General features: G+C 39.8%; 1 protein-coding gene across 6 annotated transcripts in view; it reads right to left on the bottom strand.

Moving 5' to 3' along the window:
• The window catches only part of Arid4b (AT-rich interaction domain 4B), a 123,258-nt gene that overhangs the window by 103,098 nt on the left and 832 nt on the right, over positions 1–19,328 (bottom strand). For all 6 annotated transcript variants that reach the window (XR_002383075.2, XM_005071794.4, XM_013114666.3 and 3 more), the window contains exon 2: positions 19,161–19,215. Coding sequence is in view for 5 of the 6 variants with exons in the window: in XM_005071794.4 (XP_005071851.1) it covers positions 19,161–19,166 (6 nt within the window). In the remaining variant the exon portion in view is untranslated. The remainder of the gene's footprint in view (positions 1–19,160; positions 19,216–19,328) is intronic.

The following is a 19,328-nucleotide window of genomic DNA, read 5'->3' as shown; positions in this document are numbered from 1 at the left end:
CAAACTCTTCCCTCTAGAAGTTGCCTTGGTCATGGTATTTTATCACAGCACAAGAGTGCCTAATACAAAGGAGAAAGATACATAAAGAAACTAAATGTACCTTTTTTTTTTTTTACTAAGATGGCACCTGCAAGGAATAAAGCTGCACGCAAGACCCAAAGCTGCACTGAAGAAGCCAAGTGAAGAATGTTGAAAGGTATTCACAGCCCATCCACACATGCCCAGTTTCAGGCAGCCCAAAATACTAAGGCTCCAGAGCAATGGTTTTCAACCTTCCTAATGCTGTAACCCCTTAATACAGTTTCCTCATGTTGTGGTGTCCTCCAACCACAAAATTTTCATTGCTATTCCTAACTAATTTTGTTACTGTTATGAATCATAATGTAAATATCTGATATGCAGGATATCTGAAATGTGATGCCTGTGAAAGAGACCATGACCCACGAGTTGCGAAACACTGCTCTAGAAATAACCTAAATGTTCCTATTACAGTGTTCAGGTACTGGACCACTATGCCACTTTCAACACCATCAAACTGCCCTTGACCAAAGACAATGAGTCAGACAGGAAGTAGATAGAAGACAACAAATCAATTTCACTGTGGGTGTCAATGCCAGTATCACTAGACAAAATAGGCACATATCATATCCTGCTCAAGCCTAAGGGTGTGAAGGCACATACATGGTCCCCTGGCTCCTAATTTGGATGCCTTTGTATGCTGTCAACTAACCAGTTTCATCTAAACTGAGTACAGTCAGCTAATTCTAAATACACATTTGCATTATAAGTAAGTTAAAACTGTAGGGCCAGCAAAATGCCTTAACAAATTAGGTAACTGCTGCTGCTCCTGACTAGGAGTTGAATCCCCAGGACCCGGGAAGGGAAGGAGAGGGGAGGCGGGGAGGGGAGAATGAAAAAACAGAAAGCAAATACAGTGGTTTTAAAGCCCGTCAACTACATAAAGATCTATGACACTTGAAGAAACCACTGCTCACAACTGACAGTCACCAGAGCATCGACAAATTACCCCAAAACCAAGCAAAATGAAGAAGGTAAAGTCAATCATCTATTTTGCTTTTGAAGATTTTAAAGACACTAAATAGATGCAAGAACAGTTTTCTTTATACAAGGATTTCAACTAATAAATGTCAGTAAGATGTAACAAGAAAACCATCTTTTATGTTAGGTAAAGCACTCTACCACTGAGCTGTTATCTCCAATAGAATACCACCTTCTATCATCCTTGGGGTGAGGTGAAACATCTATGAGTGAAAGTTATTAGAAACGTTGACTACCTGACCAGTTCTTGTAAAACTAAAACTGAACCAACCTAATGATGATCTCAATAGGACGAACACCAAGCCTGCTGTGCTGATGCTCAAAAAGGCTTCAGAACTAATGGCCACAATATAGGAAGTACAGGGGCTACACAAAACTACAAAATACAACCAGCCAAACAGAACATGCACGGTTCTACAGGTGAAATGACAATATTCTTATGCTGGGAGAAGGGAAAGGAGAAAACTTAACAGACTACACCTGTATGGACAGTTCTTCCATGTGTGATGTGAGAACTTAGGGCTCCTCAATTAAACAAACCAATTGTAAAGACATTTTTTGAGGCTAGGCAAACATGAACAACATTTTACCTACAGCACATTAAGGAATTTAAGAACTTGTTAACACTACTAATTAGTGCACATCAACAACACTGTAGTTATACCTTTATTTAAAATCCAAGTATGTTAGTAGATATATACTGAAATATTAAGGGGTGAATTAGTATCTAGAATTCCCTTAAAATGCCACATACCAAAATGTGAATTATGTGAAATCAATCTATTGTTTTTACAAATTTTAAATATCTTAGTTTTTTCAGCTGTGTCAGTGTGTATATACATTTCTAGAATGCCTTGTTTTAAAACTCATTTCCAAAAACTAAAAATCCCTACTTCGATATGTTCATGATTACCTGCTTTATAAACACATACTACCTATACACAGCTAAGTATCTATCTGTCAGGCAGCTGCTCTGATAATCTACTTCATTCTGCTTCAGTGAGATCTGAGACTGTCACTGTTTTTAAGACACTGCATCTGTTTCATCAACACTTGATCACAGTTAATACTATAATCAAAACAACTTAAGCTGTAACTTCAGGGGCAACTAGTTATGCATAATGCTTACCATAAAAGTTGGTCTCAACCTATATACACACTGTTGTCCTGTCCTGTCCTGTCCTGTCCTGTCCTGTCCTGTCCTGTCCTGTCCGGAACTCAGAGTGTAGCTCATACTGCAAAATAAAAGAAATACAAAGCCCTGCCTTGCATTCTATGGGTCTTTGTAGGGCTTTTAAAGCAGCGCTTCTCAACCTGTGGGTCACAACCCCTTTGGGGTCACCTTTCACAGGGGTCACATATGTCTAAGACCATGAGAATATTTACAATATGATTCGTAACAGTAACAAAATTACAATTATGAAGTAGCAACAAAAATAAATTTTATGGTTGGGGTCACTACAACATAAGGAATTACATTAAAGGTTTGTAGCATTTGGAAGGTTAAAAATCACTGCTAACATATGAACCTAATACAAGTAAATGACTAAGGTTTTTCAATGGAATATACTTTTTTAAGTTGCCTGAAAGTTTAAAAACCTGAAGAAGTCTTGGATGGTAAGAGTCCAACATTCAACATGTTAAAAATTAAGAGTGTTAACTTATCTTACACTCTCAGAGACAAGCACTTCTTTCCTGTTGGAGCATAACAGCACCAGTTGAGGAAATGTAAAGTTTGGCACTGGCTGAAAATGCAGGTTTTCTGGGATGCCGGGAAAATTAACACTGGTTCTTTCACTGGTCAGGAGGTCCAAATGAAGAAGTTAGTCTACTGTGAGGTCTGAATCTGTGATTCTTATCCAGTAGTGGCAGCTGCCTATAGTACCGTCATCCAACAAGTTCTAAAGCTACATTTACAACCAAAAGAATCTTCGAGGCCCTGCCAGTTGTCAAATGTAGGACACAAACCTCCCTTGGGCTAAGGATGGAACGCAGTGGGAGGCATGTGCTGTGATATACACAAGGTCTCAGCTTTAATCCTCAGCTCAGAAAAGGAAAGAAGGAACCTAAAAAGTACGTGGCATTACTGAGCATCTTTTTACGTCCTCTCCTTAAATATTTAAGTGGATTGTTGAAACACTGGCCCTCATACCACATCACTCTACTCTAGGAACCCTACAAAAGAAACAGCAACCACTTTCATTCGGCCTTTCATTCTACCCAGCAACCAACAGGCAGGCAGCATGGTTGCTAAGATGACAAGCTCTGGTACCAGAACCAGTTCAAATTCCTGGTCTCTGGGTCTTAGTCTCCTATCTGTAAACCTACCTTTGTAGCATGATCATGAAAATCAGCTTTGCTTTGAAGATATGAACACTTAGTGACATTTGACCATCATTTTTATAATTACTACTATCCTTTATATTATACCTTATTATAGATACATAGGATCCAAATAATTTTTACAAAATTACTCTGTGATAAATACCCCCATCCCACTAAATCATTAAAAAATATATCTTTAAAGGTAAATAAGTTTCTACAGCATTTCTTTGAAATATTATATTCAGATATTTTGTTTACAGCATTTCATCTTATTTGTACAGACTACAGAGCATACTTCAAGATTCTGTTTCAATTTAAACACCACAATTAAGACCATGTGCCAGACTTTCGTCACTGCCACAGAGACAATTAAAAGGAGAAAAGATTTCTTTTGCTGCATAGTTTCAGAGGTTTCATCACAGTCTCTGGTGCCTATGGAGGTCAGAAGATGCCAGATTCCCTGGAATTGGTTCATGGCTCTTGTGAACTACCACATGAATACTAGGAACCTGGATTGGATTCCCTGTAAGAGCAGCACTTTTTTTTTTCTTCTGCTAACCCATCTCTCTAGCCCCAATATAAATGTGTTTTTAACAAAACAATTTAATTATCTGAAAATTTTACCTACATTTTACAATGAAACCAACACACACACATCAAAGAATAAAGAGATGGCTCAGCAACCATCACTTTCTCCATTTCCAGGGTATCCACTGGCCTCTTCTGCCCTCCACAAGCAATAGATATGCATGTAGTACAAAGACATATGCAGGCAGGCAAAAAACCCTCATAACATAAAAAATGAACAAATCTTTTTTAAAAAACACTTTTTTATTATATATTTAAATTAGAAACAAGCTTGCTTCCCATTTCAGTCCCAGCTCCCGCTCCTGCTCTTCCCCCCACCAGCTCCCCCAGCCCCTCATCCAATCCCCACTCCATTCCCCAAGGAGGGTAATGCCCTTCATGAGGGATTTCTAGAGTCTGTCATTTCGTTCCAGGGAAAAATGAATAAATCTTAAAGGCAAAATTTTTTTTTAAATATTTGTTGTATTTATCTATTTGTATGTGGACAGGCACAGGCTTGCCACAGCACTATGAAGTCTCAGGAATGGGTTCTCTCCTTCCACTTAATGGGTCCCAGGAATGGAAAGCAGTTCATCAATGCTTATCAGCTCACAAACAAAAACAGATCTCTTTTTCTACCTGGAACAACTACAAGATTACCTAGCCAAGGCTGACAATGTACTGAATGTATGCTAGCGCAGTGTACTTCAACTGTGAAATTGAAGATTGAACAACACAGAAGATTTACGCCTGTTCCTAAGAGTCCTATCAGGAGGTTAGCAGTCATTCCCACCACATGCTCCTTCACTGTGAATCTTAACTCCCATTACCATCATTTGCTAAGCTGAAAGACCAAGTCAAAAGATGACTCAAGTCAAAAGGCTAGGTGCAGTTGCTCACATTTGTAATCCCAGTATATGAAAGTTTATCAAGTTTATCCTCAACTACAAAATAAGTTTGAGGCCAGCCTGAGGCTCATTAAGACCCTATCTCATGGTGGTTCACAAAGAAACTCACGACTAGTCAAAGCATCAATGGAGTACTCAATCGCAAAATGAACTCTGTATCACATCTCCTCCCCAAGGCTCAGGGACCATCTCAGAAGAGGAGACAAGAAAGGACTGGAGCAAAATAGTACCACAGCAGCTATGGCTGCTTGCACAAGACCTGCACAAAAGCAAGCCAGTCAGTATTTTGGCATGGAGTGGGCAGGCATTCATAAGCCCCACCCCTAGGTGAGGTGCTATGGACACTCAATGGCCTCTGGAGGAGGGAGGGTCATTTCTCTTTAAAAGTGTGGCTCCTGGTAGGTCAACCAACTCTGGTGAATGGCTCCACACCCAATAACTGGACAGCACAAATGAGTTCATGGATTATTTTAAAAAGGAATGAAGCTGAGGGAATGAAGACGTTAAGAAGGATCTGGGAGGAATTAGGGTGATTAGTGGGGGTAGGGAGTACCATCAAAGTGAATTGTATGAATATCTAAAAGAGCAAAAAGCCTTACTTTAGAAAAATCAAATGAAAAGTGAACATCAGTCAGCTAGAGAGCCTTACTCTTTAGGGTGCACCTAGATCCCAGACACCTTGTTCTGCTTCCTACAACCAAGCTTAGTAAGCTCCAGGTACCCTATCTTGGAAGCCACCTCATCCCTTAAGCATATAAAATGTAGGTAAGATCACTACAAAGCACCTGTTTATTTGAGGTGTTGTAGTCTATGCATAGTTGGTCTGCACCAACACACAATTTCCATATTCATCAAATTCCAATGTAGTAAAGAGTAAATAGTAACCCCATTTTACTAAGAGATCTAAAAGGCCAAATCATTTGCTAAGTTAAGAAAGCTGAGGTAAATAGAATACCTCCAAATTGTCTGCACCTTGGTTCAAAGAATATAAAAAATGCTGTATTACCTATGAAGCAAAAATCTAAAATTGTAGAATGAACTAAGGTTGCTTATCAGCTGAACTTGGAATGCAATGATCATGATGAATAGAGTTCAAAACAAAATCATAAACCTACTTAAAACATTATGAGATATCTTGGAATTTTTGTGGTTTGTAATGTGATTGCATAGTTGTAAGTGTGAACTTTGTAGATGACAACATTGTGTCACAATAGCAAAAGGATGAACACAATATTATCATGTGGGTCTTTATTCTTGATAACAGGAAGCTGGATAGACAGACATGGAAATGCTGAGAGAAACGAAATCATGTTCAGGAGCTGAATAGATGGTTAAGGAGTTAAGAGCACTAACTGGCTGCTCTTCTAGAGGACCTAGTTCAAATTCCAAACTTCCACATGGCAGCCTACTCACTTCTGTAACTCCAGTTTGGGAGATTCTGATGCCCTCTTCTGGCCATCTTGGGTACTGCATGTATGTAGTACACATTGGTTCAGGCAGAAACCCATACCCACAATAAAATACAATTTTAATATTTAAAAACTGGGATGTGTTAGCCTCCAAAGTTGCAAAAGGTAAGGAACATAAGTTGCCCCTGGAAGACAAAGGAGTCCAGTAAAAGCCATGCAGGACTCCTGACCTCTGGAAATCTAAGCTAAGTTTTAACAGAAACTAAATTTGTAACAAGTTGCTTTAACAGGAAATTGATACATTCTACCACCACCACACAAAAAGGAAATTTGCTAAATGGGTTTGTAAAGATTATAAGTACCAAGCCAGGGGTGGTAGTGAAATTCTTTAATTCCAGCATCAGGAGGCAGAAGCTATTCCATTCAGTGTCTCAAAAATTAGCTAATATAGTTTTACATAAATTCTTCACTTCTAAAAAAATTCAACAGTAGCCGAGCAGTGGTGGTGCTCACCTTAATCCCAGCACTCCACAGAAAGAGGCAGGCGGATCTCTGTGAGTTCGAGGCCAGCCTGGTCTACACAGAGCGAGTTCCAGGACAGCCTCCAAAACAATACAGAGAAACCCTATCTCGAAAAACAAAACAAACAAAAAACCAAGAAAGAAAAGAAACCAACTATGAAACAGGAAAAGGTTTCCCAGAATTAAACTCACTGTAGTTCATTAATATATTTTCAAATGTCTTCTGATTTTTAAGAGAATTGGGTAAATTTATTTAAGAATGCTTAATTCCACCATGTAAATAAACTCTAGATACAAACCTGTTTCCAATAAGTAGTCAAAGGGTTTGCAACTATATTCACTAATCAATAAAGCTATCAAAAGGTCACTAAATGGCCACAACTTACTTATAATAATTAGGCAGCAGGGCTCAGTGTACTAACTGGAGTGAAGCTCTATGATCAATTAAATGTGTGCCTGTGGGCACATCACTCAGCATCTTTGCATCTGCTTCTTCAACCATAAAAAGAGCAAAATGCTGCTGACCTGCCTCAGAGGGATGTTCTAAGAAATAACTAATGACTACAAAACTTAAAACTAATAATTTACCTTTATCTCAAAAACTGTACCTAAATTTCAGCAACCAATAAAGGATAGAAAAGACTTCTCTGTGTCCTAGCTATCACCACCTTTAATCACTAACACCACTTACTGGGCACTTTTTAAAAGGCAGTTTAAAAGACATCTTAACTATCAGTGCAAGTAAATCTTTTCTCTATGTCTTTTGCTAAAAGGTTCAATAGCTTCAAATGTTCGTTTCTGCTATGGAAGTGATTACATTCTCTCTTTTGTTTGTTCTGGGTTTTTTTTTTTCAAAGAAAAATTCATGTGTACACTGCAGAAAGAACAGCCGATTGGGTAGTAACTAGCATATTGCTAAAAGCTAAAAGCATTATTTTCAATGAAGCTTATTAAGTAGTCATCAATGACTATGTTCTGGATAAGCAATTGTTTTCTGAAGTCAAATGTTTTCAAACCTGGACCTAGTTGTATAGCTCAATGGTAGGGTACTTGTATGCACAAGGCCTTTGGGTTTGATCCCCTACAGTACTCTTGAGTTTATCTAAGTTGTTCTATTACCAATAAAAACTCAGGAGTCAGATACTGGGGTGAAAACCTGATAGATGAAAAAAAAAATGGTAGAGGAGAAGCCTGCTGACCTTCTCGACACATTTCCCATAATGGAAAAGACCTGAAAATCTCTAAATTCCTCTGTACTCTTTCCTGTACATCTTCTCTATCAGTATTCCTGGATTCTCTGTGGCTAATACAGGTCAGCTAGTTGCTGGTTTTGCCCCGATTCAAGGTTAACTTTACTAACACAGTCTCAGGGTATCAGTGCAAACATCCTGCAACAGTACTCATTACACACACACACACACACACACACACACAAAGACTACTAACTTTTTGGATCTAAATAACAGACCTGGGACAAGGAGATGCCCGTGGGTAAAAGCACTAACTATTCAAGGCTGGAAACCCGAGGTCATTTCCCACAACCCACATAACAAGTGGATGTGGTAGTATATTTGTAATTCCAGCACTCTTGTGGCAAGATGGGAAGCAGAGATGGGTAGAAACAATAGAGGCCCTTCTTCAACAAGATGAACACCCTGACGTTGTCCTCTGACCTCCCTATGTGCAATGGCATGCACTTACCCACACACACAGAGTAACATAAAAAAATGCACAAAAACTTTTCAACTAAAAAGTTGTTTTAAAGGAATAGTAATAGAACACGTATGTAGCAATTCAGATATCCTTGACTTACATTACCAAAGTTCCCAAACTAGAATTTAAGAGACAAGTCAAGGCATGTTGGCACATAGCCATGGCACTTAGGAGGCTGAGGCAGGAGGACTACAAACGTGAAGTCAGTCTCTAACTATAGTTCCAGGAAATCAAACAGCTGCTTCTGGCCTCTGCAGACACCAGGTATGTGTGTAGAATACAAGCATGTATGCAAAATATTCAAACACATAAAATAAAAACTTTTACTTACTTTATGAAATATTCCCACGAAATCCAAGATTTTAATTAAATTTAACTTGTAAACAACAGATTTTAGAGAATCCTAAGAGTAACTATGGGGCTGAAGAAATGGTTCAAGTTGAGCGTAGTTGCTGCTCTTGCAGAAGAGCAAGAGATCCCGTTCCTAGCACCCATATCAAGCCACGTCAGGAAGCTCACTAACAATCACCTGTTAACTCTAGCAGCTCCAGGAGACAGGGTTTCTGTGTAACAGCCCTAGCTGTCCTAGAATAGCTCTGTAGACCAGTCTGGCCTCAAACTTTCAGAGATCTGCCTGCCTCTGCGGAGTGTTGGGATTAAAGGTGTGTGCCACCATCGCCCAACTACACCTCTTGCTTTTATAACCAATTAGAAAATACAATCCTCAGCATAGCCAACTGAGCTCCTGAAATAAGGTTTCTTGGTCTATGCAAACCAGCCTTTTCTTATTTTAATTTTATTTACTTGGTTTTTACATTCAAGTAAACTGTTTATAAAGTTGTCTAACCCCTCACCCAACTTTCCCCAAATCGGAACACTATCTCCAATTTTAGTAAGAAAATGATCACATATCTTAAAAGCATACTATTTTTCATAGGAAAATCCCAATTTCATTTCCACTTAAAAAGAAAAATTAATTTAATAACTCTTTAAATTAAACACTCCAATTAGTAATATCAAACAGACTATATTGCTTAATTGTTTAAGAGGCAACAGATATTCTCTCATTTTGATGTAAATCATTTGTATCAAAATATTTCAATCATCGGGTAACAAAAGCTAACTTGTGTATATGTTTTGCTCCGTGTCCATCAGGTTTAAAGGAGGCTAAGCCAAAAAGGTAGTAATGGCTATTTTCATTAATATTTTCCTTTGTATCACTCAAGTTACTCAAGTTACAAGCTGAAACTGATACTTTGCACTAAGGTAATAAAAACTTCAAATTAATTATATCACAGCATCCCATAGTTTACCAAAATATGTATCTTCCACATTCTACAATCATTTGTCTATTAACTATTAAAAGAATGAAAGCCGGGCGGTGGTGGCTCATGCCTTTAATCCTAGCACTCGGGAGGCAGAGGCAGGCGGATCTCTGTGAGTTCGAGGCCGGGCTGGACCAATAGCCTCCAAAACAGTACAGAGAAACCCTGTCTCGTAAAACCAAAAAACAAACAAACAAAAAAAAAAAAAACCAAAAGAATGAAAGATGGGGAATAGTGACCACACTTTAATCCCAGCACTGAGAGGCTAAGACAGGTCTTCTTTCACAGAATACTAGAATACTAGCACTTACTTCTAATGGGGTTAAAACTGTCCAGAAGAGTCACTATGCTGTTCTGTGATATCAGAAAGAAGACAGTGTGTGTCCTGTTCAGGAATTTGTTGTTGCTAGATGTGGTAGTATGTAGCTGTTCCAGCACTTGGGAAGGGCAAGAAAAAAAAATCAAAACTCAAGGTCAACCTTGGCTACATACCCAGTCTTAAGCCAGCCTGGGTTAAATGAAGGCCTATCTTTAAAAAAAAAATTACTTTCTGCTATAGAGCCGGGTAACTACTATAAAAATGGGTATGTCATCCAGACATGGTGGTGTATACCTTTAATATGCCTTTAATGACAGCATTGGGGGAAATGGGGGGGTGAGAGCAGATCTCTGTGAGTTCCAGGACAGCCAGGGCTGTTATACAGAGAAACCCTGTCTCAAAAAAAAAAAAAAAAATTGGGGTAGGTCAATGAAAAGTAGGAATCTGCCATTGGTTCTTGCTGGATGAAAGGCTGTCACTATAAAAACCAACACCGGTAACAATGGCATCTGATATCATCCCTCTAGGCATTCTAGTGTAACTTCATTTGACTATTCCCATAAAGTAACAATTGCCATGAGCAAGAAAATCATCAAGTAGTTAAGAATACTTGCTGCTCTTGCAGAAGAGTCAGGTTCAGTTCCTAGCACCCACATGGCCAAACCTCATGTGACTACAACTCCAAGAGATCTGACACCCTTTTGGTTTCTGCAGGCACTACATACATGTGGTACATACATGTAACCAAACACTCATAAACATAAGATAAATTTAAAAATTAAGGAAGAAAAAAAAAGAGCAGGGGTCATGTTGATAAACCACCTTGGGAGGCACAGTCAGGCAAACTCATCAATGAGTGCAAGGTCAGCCAGATCTACATAGCCAGTTCCCTGCAAGCCAGGGCCACACATAGTGAGATCCTGTCTCAAAAATGAACACAATTAAAATAAAAATAAAAGGAAAGAAAGAAAATTGCCAAAAGATAAAAGAACATGTCTTTTGTGAAAATTTGTAACTACAATCACCTCATGTACACAATGTACTCCATGGATATCTACTTGTACCAAACTTGTCAAAAAGAATGTGTTGAGTTGGGTATTGGTGTTGCACGCCTTTAATCCCAACACCGGGGAGGCAGAGGCAGGTGGATTTCTGTTGAGTAAAAGACTAGCCTGGTTTACAAGAGCTAGTTCCAGGACAGCCTCCAAAGCCACAGAGAAACCCTGTCTTGAAAAAAAAAAAAAAAAAAAAAAAGAATATGTTGAAAGATACTATTCTTAGGTGTGGGATTGATTAGAAGCCAGGGCCCAGTTGTGAGAGTTAAGCAAAAACAAATGGTTCTTTCAAAAGCTTCACAAATAGAAAAACTGGACATCCACGTCAATTGGTAGAGTGCTTGCTTGTCACTACTAAATCCAAAGATCAAAATCTAGCTAACAGATCTAGGTGAGGTGGCACATGTCTTTAATCCCAGCATGAGGAAGGTGGAGGCAGAATGATTAGTTCTAGGCCAGCATCAGCTACATAGCAAACTGAAAGTCAGTGTGAGCTACGTGAGACCCTATCTCTAAAATAAAATACTAGTAGTAATAATAACAGTAACAGTAGCAATAGTAGTAAAATGACCACCTGTGGCTACCTGCACTATCAACATATTGAGATGCTCAGAGGTGAATGAGAAGGGGGGATTAGTGATTAAATGTGCCATAAGAATTCAGCTCTACACAAAAAGTCATTAAGAATGACATGTCTGTACTTGTTTCAAGCCACATTTCACAGAGCAACATATGAGATTTTTTTTCTGCCACAGAATATAAATACTTCCAAAAGCAGCTACCATCATCTTACCATCATCCTTTAATAAAATAGCTTCATCTCTTGATGGCTCCCATCTTCCTCCCTCCCACTAGCATTTTTTTGCACAGCAGCCAGGGACCCTTTAAAACACAATCAAACTCCACCGCTCTGCAGTGAAACTGCACCACTTCTCTTTAAGACCTGCAATGCTACCTATTTCCACAGCAGTCAGCCAGAGTCCTCAAAATACCTCCCAGGTTCTAGAAGGGCCTGCTGGGCTCTGCCCCATACACCCTTCACCCTATCCCTTCCCACTGCTTTCCTCCCTTGTTCATACCAACTAGCCTGGCCTCTATCTAGTGCTTTGAGACCTGGCCAGCCACATGGCCCTAAGTGAGGGTTCAAGTACCTGACCAAATTTCTCAATAATGCCAACTCTTACACCCCACCCAGGCCCTGAATTCACCACCCTTACCCAGTCCACTCCTTTCCTTATTCCCACATTATCCATTCCTTAAAGCAGCAATTTATCATATTTACTCCTTTTTGCTAACAAACTGTCTTAACATGTGGGATCCACAGACCCAGGAACTTCCACCTGTTTGATTCATAAAACAGCCAGAACAGAGACTAGCACACAACAGCATTCAGTAAATGATGAGTGCATTTTCTAAGTCTCCAGGGTCTTAATAGCCACCTGTCACAACACAAACGCCCCAAGGTAAATACTTAGCACTCAATAGGTTATCACAAGCCACACTCCCTGAAAAGGAAAAGGTCCACTCCAAAGAGTCAACAGACTGAAAAATAAATATTCACCTGGGCTACCTAGATGCTTCTGTAGATAAAGCCACTTGCCACTAAGCCTGAATTTGATCCCTAGAACCCCACATGGTAGAAAGAGAGAACAGACTCCCACAAATTGCCCTCTGACCTTCAACACAAAAACTACCATGTACATACCCGCACACAATAAAATTTAAAATGTAACAAAAAATTTAATGTATACATACTTATGTTCAAATAAACATATATGAATAGGCACATCTGAGGATATTCAACATGGACCATGTATATGTGCACAGAAAGTAAATGTTACAAATCTTTAAATAAAAATATTTTTATCCAGGCAGTAGTGATTAACGCCTTTAATCCCAACACTCAAGGCAGAAGGCAGAGGCAGAGGCAAAGGTAGACAAATCTCTGAGTTAGAGGCCAGCCTGGTCTTCAGACCTAGTTCCAGGACAGCTACGGCAACATATTGAAACCTGTCTCTAAAAAATAAGTAAATAAATGAACTTTAAAAAGCAAATTTATAGTTTGTGAGTTATATCTCATTTTTTTAAATTAAAAAATAAATAAAAATAACTAACACACTGTTGAGGACAGACCAGAAGGTGGAAATCCTTTTTGGTTGCAATCCATTTGAGGAGCTCCATGTACTGACTACATAAAACAAAGAGAATGTTAAGTAGAGGGCAGGTGTCTCAGGAGCTGCTCTGTGTTAACAGCAAGAAGGAGAACATTCACTTTACATCTAGCATTTCTATTTCAATCACCTCCACCTTATACTATGGCTTTCCCATCACCCTTTCACTACCAGCTGACCACTCTCTGACTGACTAGTCTGTCCACTTACACTCTTATTACATTAGTCTACTCTCCTTAATCAATTACTGCTCTGGTTTGAAAATATGTACCACACTGCTTCACTCTTCAGTTCAAGACCCTTTAGAAGACTTCCTGGCTTCTACAGAGTACACAAGGTTGGATAACTTAATGGTTACAACACGGAGTCAGGCCTTTAATCCCAGCACTTGGGAGGCAGAGGAAGTGGATCTCTAAGAGTTTGAGGCCACCCAGCCACAAAACATATTAACTATACAGAACTGTACATTTATCAGTTTTTGGAGACTGAAATTTTCAAGGCAAGGCAGTCCCATGAAGAGGATCAAATGAGAGCTTGGAAAATGAAGGGTACTAAGGCTGGTGACCTGAATTTTATTTATTTTCAGAACCTATATAGAGGAAAACGGTGAGACCCAATAAACCAAGTTGTCTCCTAACCTCCAATGTTCACTCTGGCACACAAATATGTGTCCTCTCCCTCCCTCCCTCTCTCTCTTTCTCTCTCATTTCCTTAAAATTAATTTTTAAAGTTTCATATAACTTGTACATGAGTACCAGTTCATGTGTGCATGTGTATGGGCGCAAATGTACTTGAGTGCATGCCCATTGGTCAAAGGTTGTCATCAACAATCAAGTGCCTTCTTCAATCACTATCTTTTTTGGGGGGAGGGTTTAAGGCAGGGTTTCTCTGTATTGTTTTGGAGGCCGTCCTGGAACATGCTCTGTAGATCAGGCTGGCCTCAAACTCACAGAGATCAGCTTACCTCTGCCTGTCGAGTGCTGGGATTAAAGGCGTGTGCCACCAATGCCTATCTTTTTAAAAATTATTACATTTATTTCTTTTGTGTGTGGTTGGGAGAGGAACATACTTATGTGGAAACCAGAAGGGCTTCTTGACTCAAACTCAGGCTGTCAGGCTTGGCAGCAAGCGCCTTTATCAGCTGAGCCATCTCAGCAGCCCCTCTCCATCTTTTCTTTTTCAGACAGCGTCTTGCTCTGAACCTGGAACACACCAATTCCTTTTGACTGGATTGGCTATCACACAAGCCTCAGTATCTCCTCCCTCAGTAGTGCTGAGATTACAAGTAACCACCGCTATATTGGGCTTTTTACATGGTGCTGGGGTCCAAGTCAGATCCCTCATGCTTGTGCAACACACACTTTATGAACTGAACCATGCCTCCAGGCCCCTCACATAGCACCTAAGAAAAACTTCAGACTATAATTGTAACTCGATGGTAGTCACTTCAATCTCATTAGCTCAAAGGGAGGAGTAGTTCACTCCATCTCTATCACTGTTCTTCTAGTCTCACCCAAACACATCATACTGTTTTTAAATGGAGATAAGATCTCACAAAATCACTCAGGTCAGCCTTGAGCTCACTCTGTAACCTAGGCAGCAGTGAATTGGCCATTCTCCTACCAGTCTCAAAAGTAGGTGGGACAACAGGCCTGGCAACAGCTCTAACAAACCTAAGTTTCCATATGTATCACCCTGTTTTGTGCCTTTCCGCCCAGTGTCTGTTCCCTTCCATCTGAAGTGCTTTTCCCTTTCTTTAACACTCAGCACAGATGTCAACTATACCAGAAAAGTTTCCATGACTCTTTCATTTAGCTGTCCTTCCATAACACGTACTGAATAACGATATGGTGGAACTCTAGAAAGTGCTTTAGTTTTCAGTGTCTTCTACTACAAGGAGAGTAACCAAAATTGCTGATGCTACCTCATTGCCCTGCCTAATACACGGCAGTAGTTCTTAAATGATGATTTATTTAAGAGGAAAAACAAAACAAAACAACAACAACAACAAAAACAAGGCAGGAAAGGAAGCAAAGAAAGGGAAAGGAGGAAAAGAAATAGTATGCATGCACACCCAGAACTGAAAAGAGGCCACTTATAACCAACCACTGTTTACACAGTCCAGTCCAGTCCTCACTGAGACAAAGATACATATGGAAAAACCCAGACGCTAAGTACAGAATCTAAATCATTCATTCCCTAAACATTCTAATGTCTAGGCCACACATAGCCCACTTCACTCTACAACTTACAATATATTATAAATGTTGGTAAAATGTACAGTATAAAAAACAGACACATTTTAGTTTCAAAATAAAAGTAGGAATCAATCTAACATAATTAGCTGTAATTTTCATAGCCTATCTCCTAATGTTTCACATTGATGCTGAAAGTTATACCAACCAAAATTATGAAAACCAACAGAAGAGTTATTGAGATGGTCAGCAGTTAAAAGTCCTTACTATAAGGCTTATGATTCACTCTTACAGTAGGAGTTCAATCCTAAGGACACATTTGGTGGAAAGAGACAAATCAACTTCCATAAATTGTCCTCTGACCTCATGGGAGTCTGTACACACACACACACACACACACACACACACACACACACACACACAGACCTTTACCTAACAGCAGTGTCTACAGCAACAGTAATACCAATCCTAAAGCAGGCTACTTTTATGTGACAAGTCACAGTTCTCACAAACAGATTGCAAAAATAATCTCCAGACAGAGCACACTAATCATGACCAGGCTTTGTGTAAATTACTTTTTTGAACAAATTTAAAAGCTTGTTTCAGCCAGTGGGAGGCACACGCCTTTAATCCCAGCACTCGGGAGGCAGAGGCAGGCGGATCTCTGTGAGTTCCGAGAGCAGCATGGTCTACAAGTAGAGTGGGTGCCAGGATAGGCTCCAAAGCCCACAGAGAAATCCTGTCCCCCAAAAAACAAAAAAAAAAAACAAAAAAAAAATCAACAAACAGCTTAAAATCATATTCACACCATGTACATGCACACAAACTACAGGAAACCTTTTTTCACACAAAAAATTGGGCCCAATATAGTCACCATTAAATACCTTTTCTTCATTTTATTTTGTTTCTTTGATAACCGATCTATGTAGCCCAGGCTGGCCTCAAACTCACAAAGATCTGCCTGCCCCTGCCGCCTATGTGCTGCAATTAAAGGTATATGCCATCATTTTTCAAAGAATTTATCTTTATTACTTTTATTTATGTGTATGTGTGTGTGACTACGGAAATGAATGTGTCTAGGTGTCTGTGGAACCCAGAAGTGAGTGTAGATTCCTTCCTAGGAACTGGAGTTACAAGGTGGTTGGAAAACATAGGTGCTGGGTACTCAACTCCCATGAGGAAGGGCTCCGGGCTCCAAACCACTGAGCCATCACTCAGGCACTCACTCAGGAGGAATTTATTTTTACACATAGGAAATTAAATTGCAAAAAGACTTTAATACTAGCAATTAGTAATAGATAACCGTCTCCAGAATTTTCTAAACTAAAAACAGAAAGTTCTTTATAAAGTTAGAAATCTGTTTAACAACTTTTTTAACATTACTAGTAACAAGTACCTTTATTTTAAAGGTAGTAACAGGCACACACACACACATAATGCATTTGTGTAATAGCATGAAACTCAAGGCTAAAGTTTCATACATACTTTCTTTTCCTTGTTATTTTGAAGACAGAGTTTCATGTGGCATTGGCTGGCTTCCAACTCAATATGTATGCTAGGCTAGCCTCTAGCTCACCATATAACACAGGCTGGCCTTGAACTACTAACCCTCCTTCCCCTGCTGGGATTAACATGCATGCACCGGCACACCTGGCTTGTCTTTGCCTTTCTTTTAACAGACAAGCTTATTAAACAGGAAAAGAAAGGAAGGAACAAAAATCAACATCTTCAATTTAGTATAACCCTTTCAGAAAGACATTTACATTCTAAGATATGTCAGGCATGCATTACAATAGGAACTGTGACAGATTACAACATTCCAAAAATGTATTCATCTTCCAAATATATTAAACATATATCAGTCAACTTAAAATTTTTCCCAAGTTTTCAAACAGCAAGGCAGTTACATGCTTTTCCTAAAAACCTCACCTTTTCCTAATAAACTCACTTTTCACTCAAGTTGTGCACATGCCTAAGAAGAAAAGGGTTTCATCTCTGATATATCACTGGCTATGTTTTCATTCACATGAAAGTAAGACAGGAACTCAATAAATAAAAACCAAGCCATCTACAGAGCCCTAAACTCAAAAAAAAAAAAAAAAACAAAACAAAACAAAACAAAAAAAAACCTTTAAAAATGGGCTAACCTGCCGGGCGTTGGTGGAGCACGCCTTTAATCCCAGCACTCGTGAGGCAGAGGCAGGCGGATCTCTGTGAGTTCGAGACCAACCTGGACTACCAAGTGAGTTCCAGGACAGCCTCCAAAGCCACAGAGAAACCCTGTCTCCAAAAACCAAAAAAAAGGGCTAACCTGCTTTGTACAATAGGCAAATACTTAAAGTGGCAAGAATTTGCATTCTTCTATAAACAGAAGTTTTTGAAACTATACCTGGATGCAGTCCTACAAAAGAAATCCTCACTCTGGAGACAAGAGAAATGAATTTAAAAAAAAAAAAAGAAAAGAAAACCCAAAAGAACTGTCAAAAGTAGATGCCATTTACATTCTGAATGTTATCGATTACATTTCGATCCTGTAAACACACACTACTACCGTTTTCAAACACATCTGAATTTGTATGGACTTAAAGGAAAACATATTTTAGTATCAAGATTCAACCAGTTGCCAGGCATTGGTAGCACATGCCTTTAATCCCAGCACTAGGCAGGCAGAGGCAGGCGGATCTCTGTGAGTTCGAGGCCAGCCTGGTCTACAGAGCATGTTCCAGGACAGCCTCCAAAAAACAATACAGAGAAACCCAGTCTCGAAAAACAACAACAACAAAAAGATTGAACCAGTTAAATCTAGATATATCAGAAACCCAAAGCTTTTCGTACCAGTGTAATTAAAAAGAAAAACTTTACAACTTCCTAAAATGACAAAAACCACCTGTATTTATATTGCTATGATTTATTCCACCAATTCACAAACTACTTCTTAAGACACATTTCTTAGAAGCTATTCTGCAGTCAATACGTTTACTTTAGAGGAACCTGACCATCAGTTTTCCACAAAACACATCAGAGCAGAGCACATGACAACGCCAAGATCCAGTACATCAACACAAAGAAAAATGAACCTTACAACCCTAAGTTCCTGGAAATACAAGGTGCAACAGGCCATATAAGATCTCTAAAGTAAAGAGCAGCAGACTGCTTTAAACGTCTTCAAAATTATTTTTTGCTTTCTGCTTAAAATCCACGGCTCTGAGACACAATCAAATGAAATTTTCTTTCATCGGTGTTTGCCGGCCCACTGTATAGCAGTACTGTTTAACAGTCAGGTTACTAGACCCAGCTTTCTGTTTTACGAATTAAGACGCTTTCGTCCGTGCAGTAGTTCCTAAGGTTCCATGCAAAAGACGCTGCTCTATTCCGGAGCCGCACAGCTTTGGTGAGATAGTCTCCTAACTGACTCCACAACTCCACGACACAGCCCGTGGATGTTCGCACCAGCTGACCCTGTCTCCAGGGGAAAGCTCCGCACCGAGCCACTCCACACACCTGCCTCTGCAAAACTCGCAGGCCCGCCACAGTCATGGCCCCTACACTTCCTGAATTCGAAAGCCACCCAAGCTGGTTGAGTGACGCCTTACCTTCATGGTGACTCTGGGGCCGCGATCCCCACGGCGACACCAGCTTCACCTGCACCTGGAGGGGAAACAAAGACACCCGGTCAGCACCACCGGCACCCTCAGCGCCGCCGAGGCGGGGGCGGCACCGAGAGGGGCCAGGAGCCCGAGCAGGCACGCGCCATCCCAGAG

Source organism: Mesocricetus auratus, unplaced genomic scaffold, assembly GCF_017639785.1.
Source record: "Mesocricetus auratus isolate SY011 unplaced genomic scaffold, BCM_Maur_2.0 Super-Scaffold_100013, whole genome shotgun sequence".
Lineage (NCBI taxonomy): Eukaryota > Metazoa > Chordata > Mammalia > Rodentia > Cricetidae > Mesocricetus > Mesocricetus auratus.
Note: the sequence above shows the minus strand (reverse complement) of the source record. Positions and strands in the feature narration are given on the sequence as shown.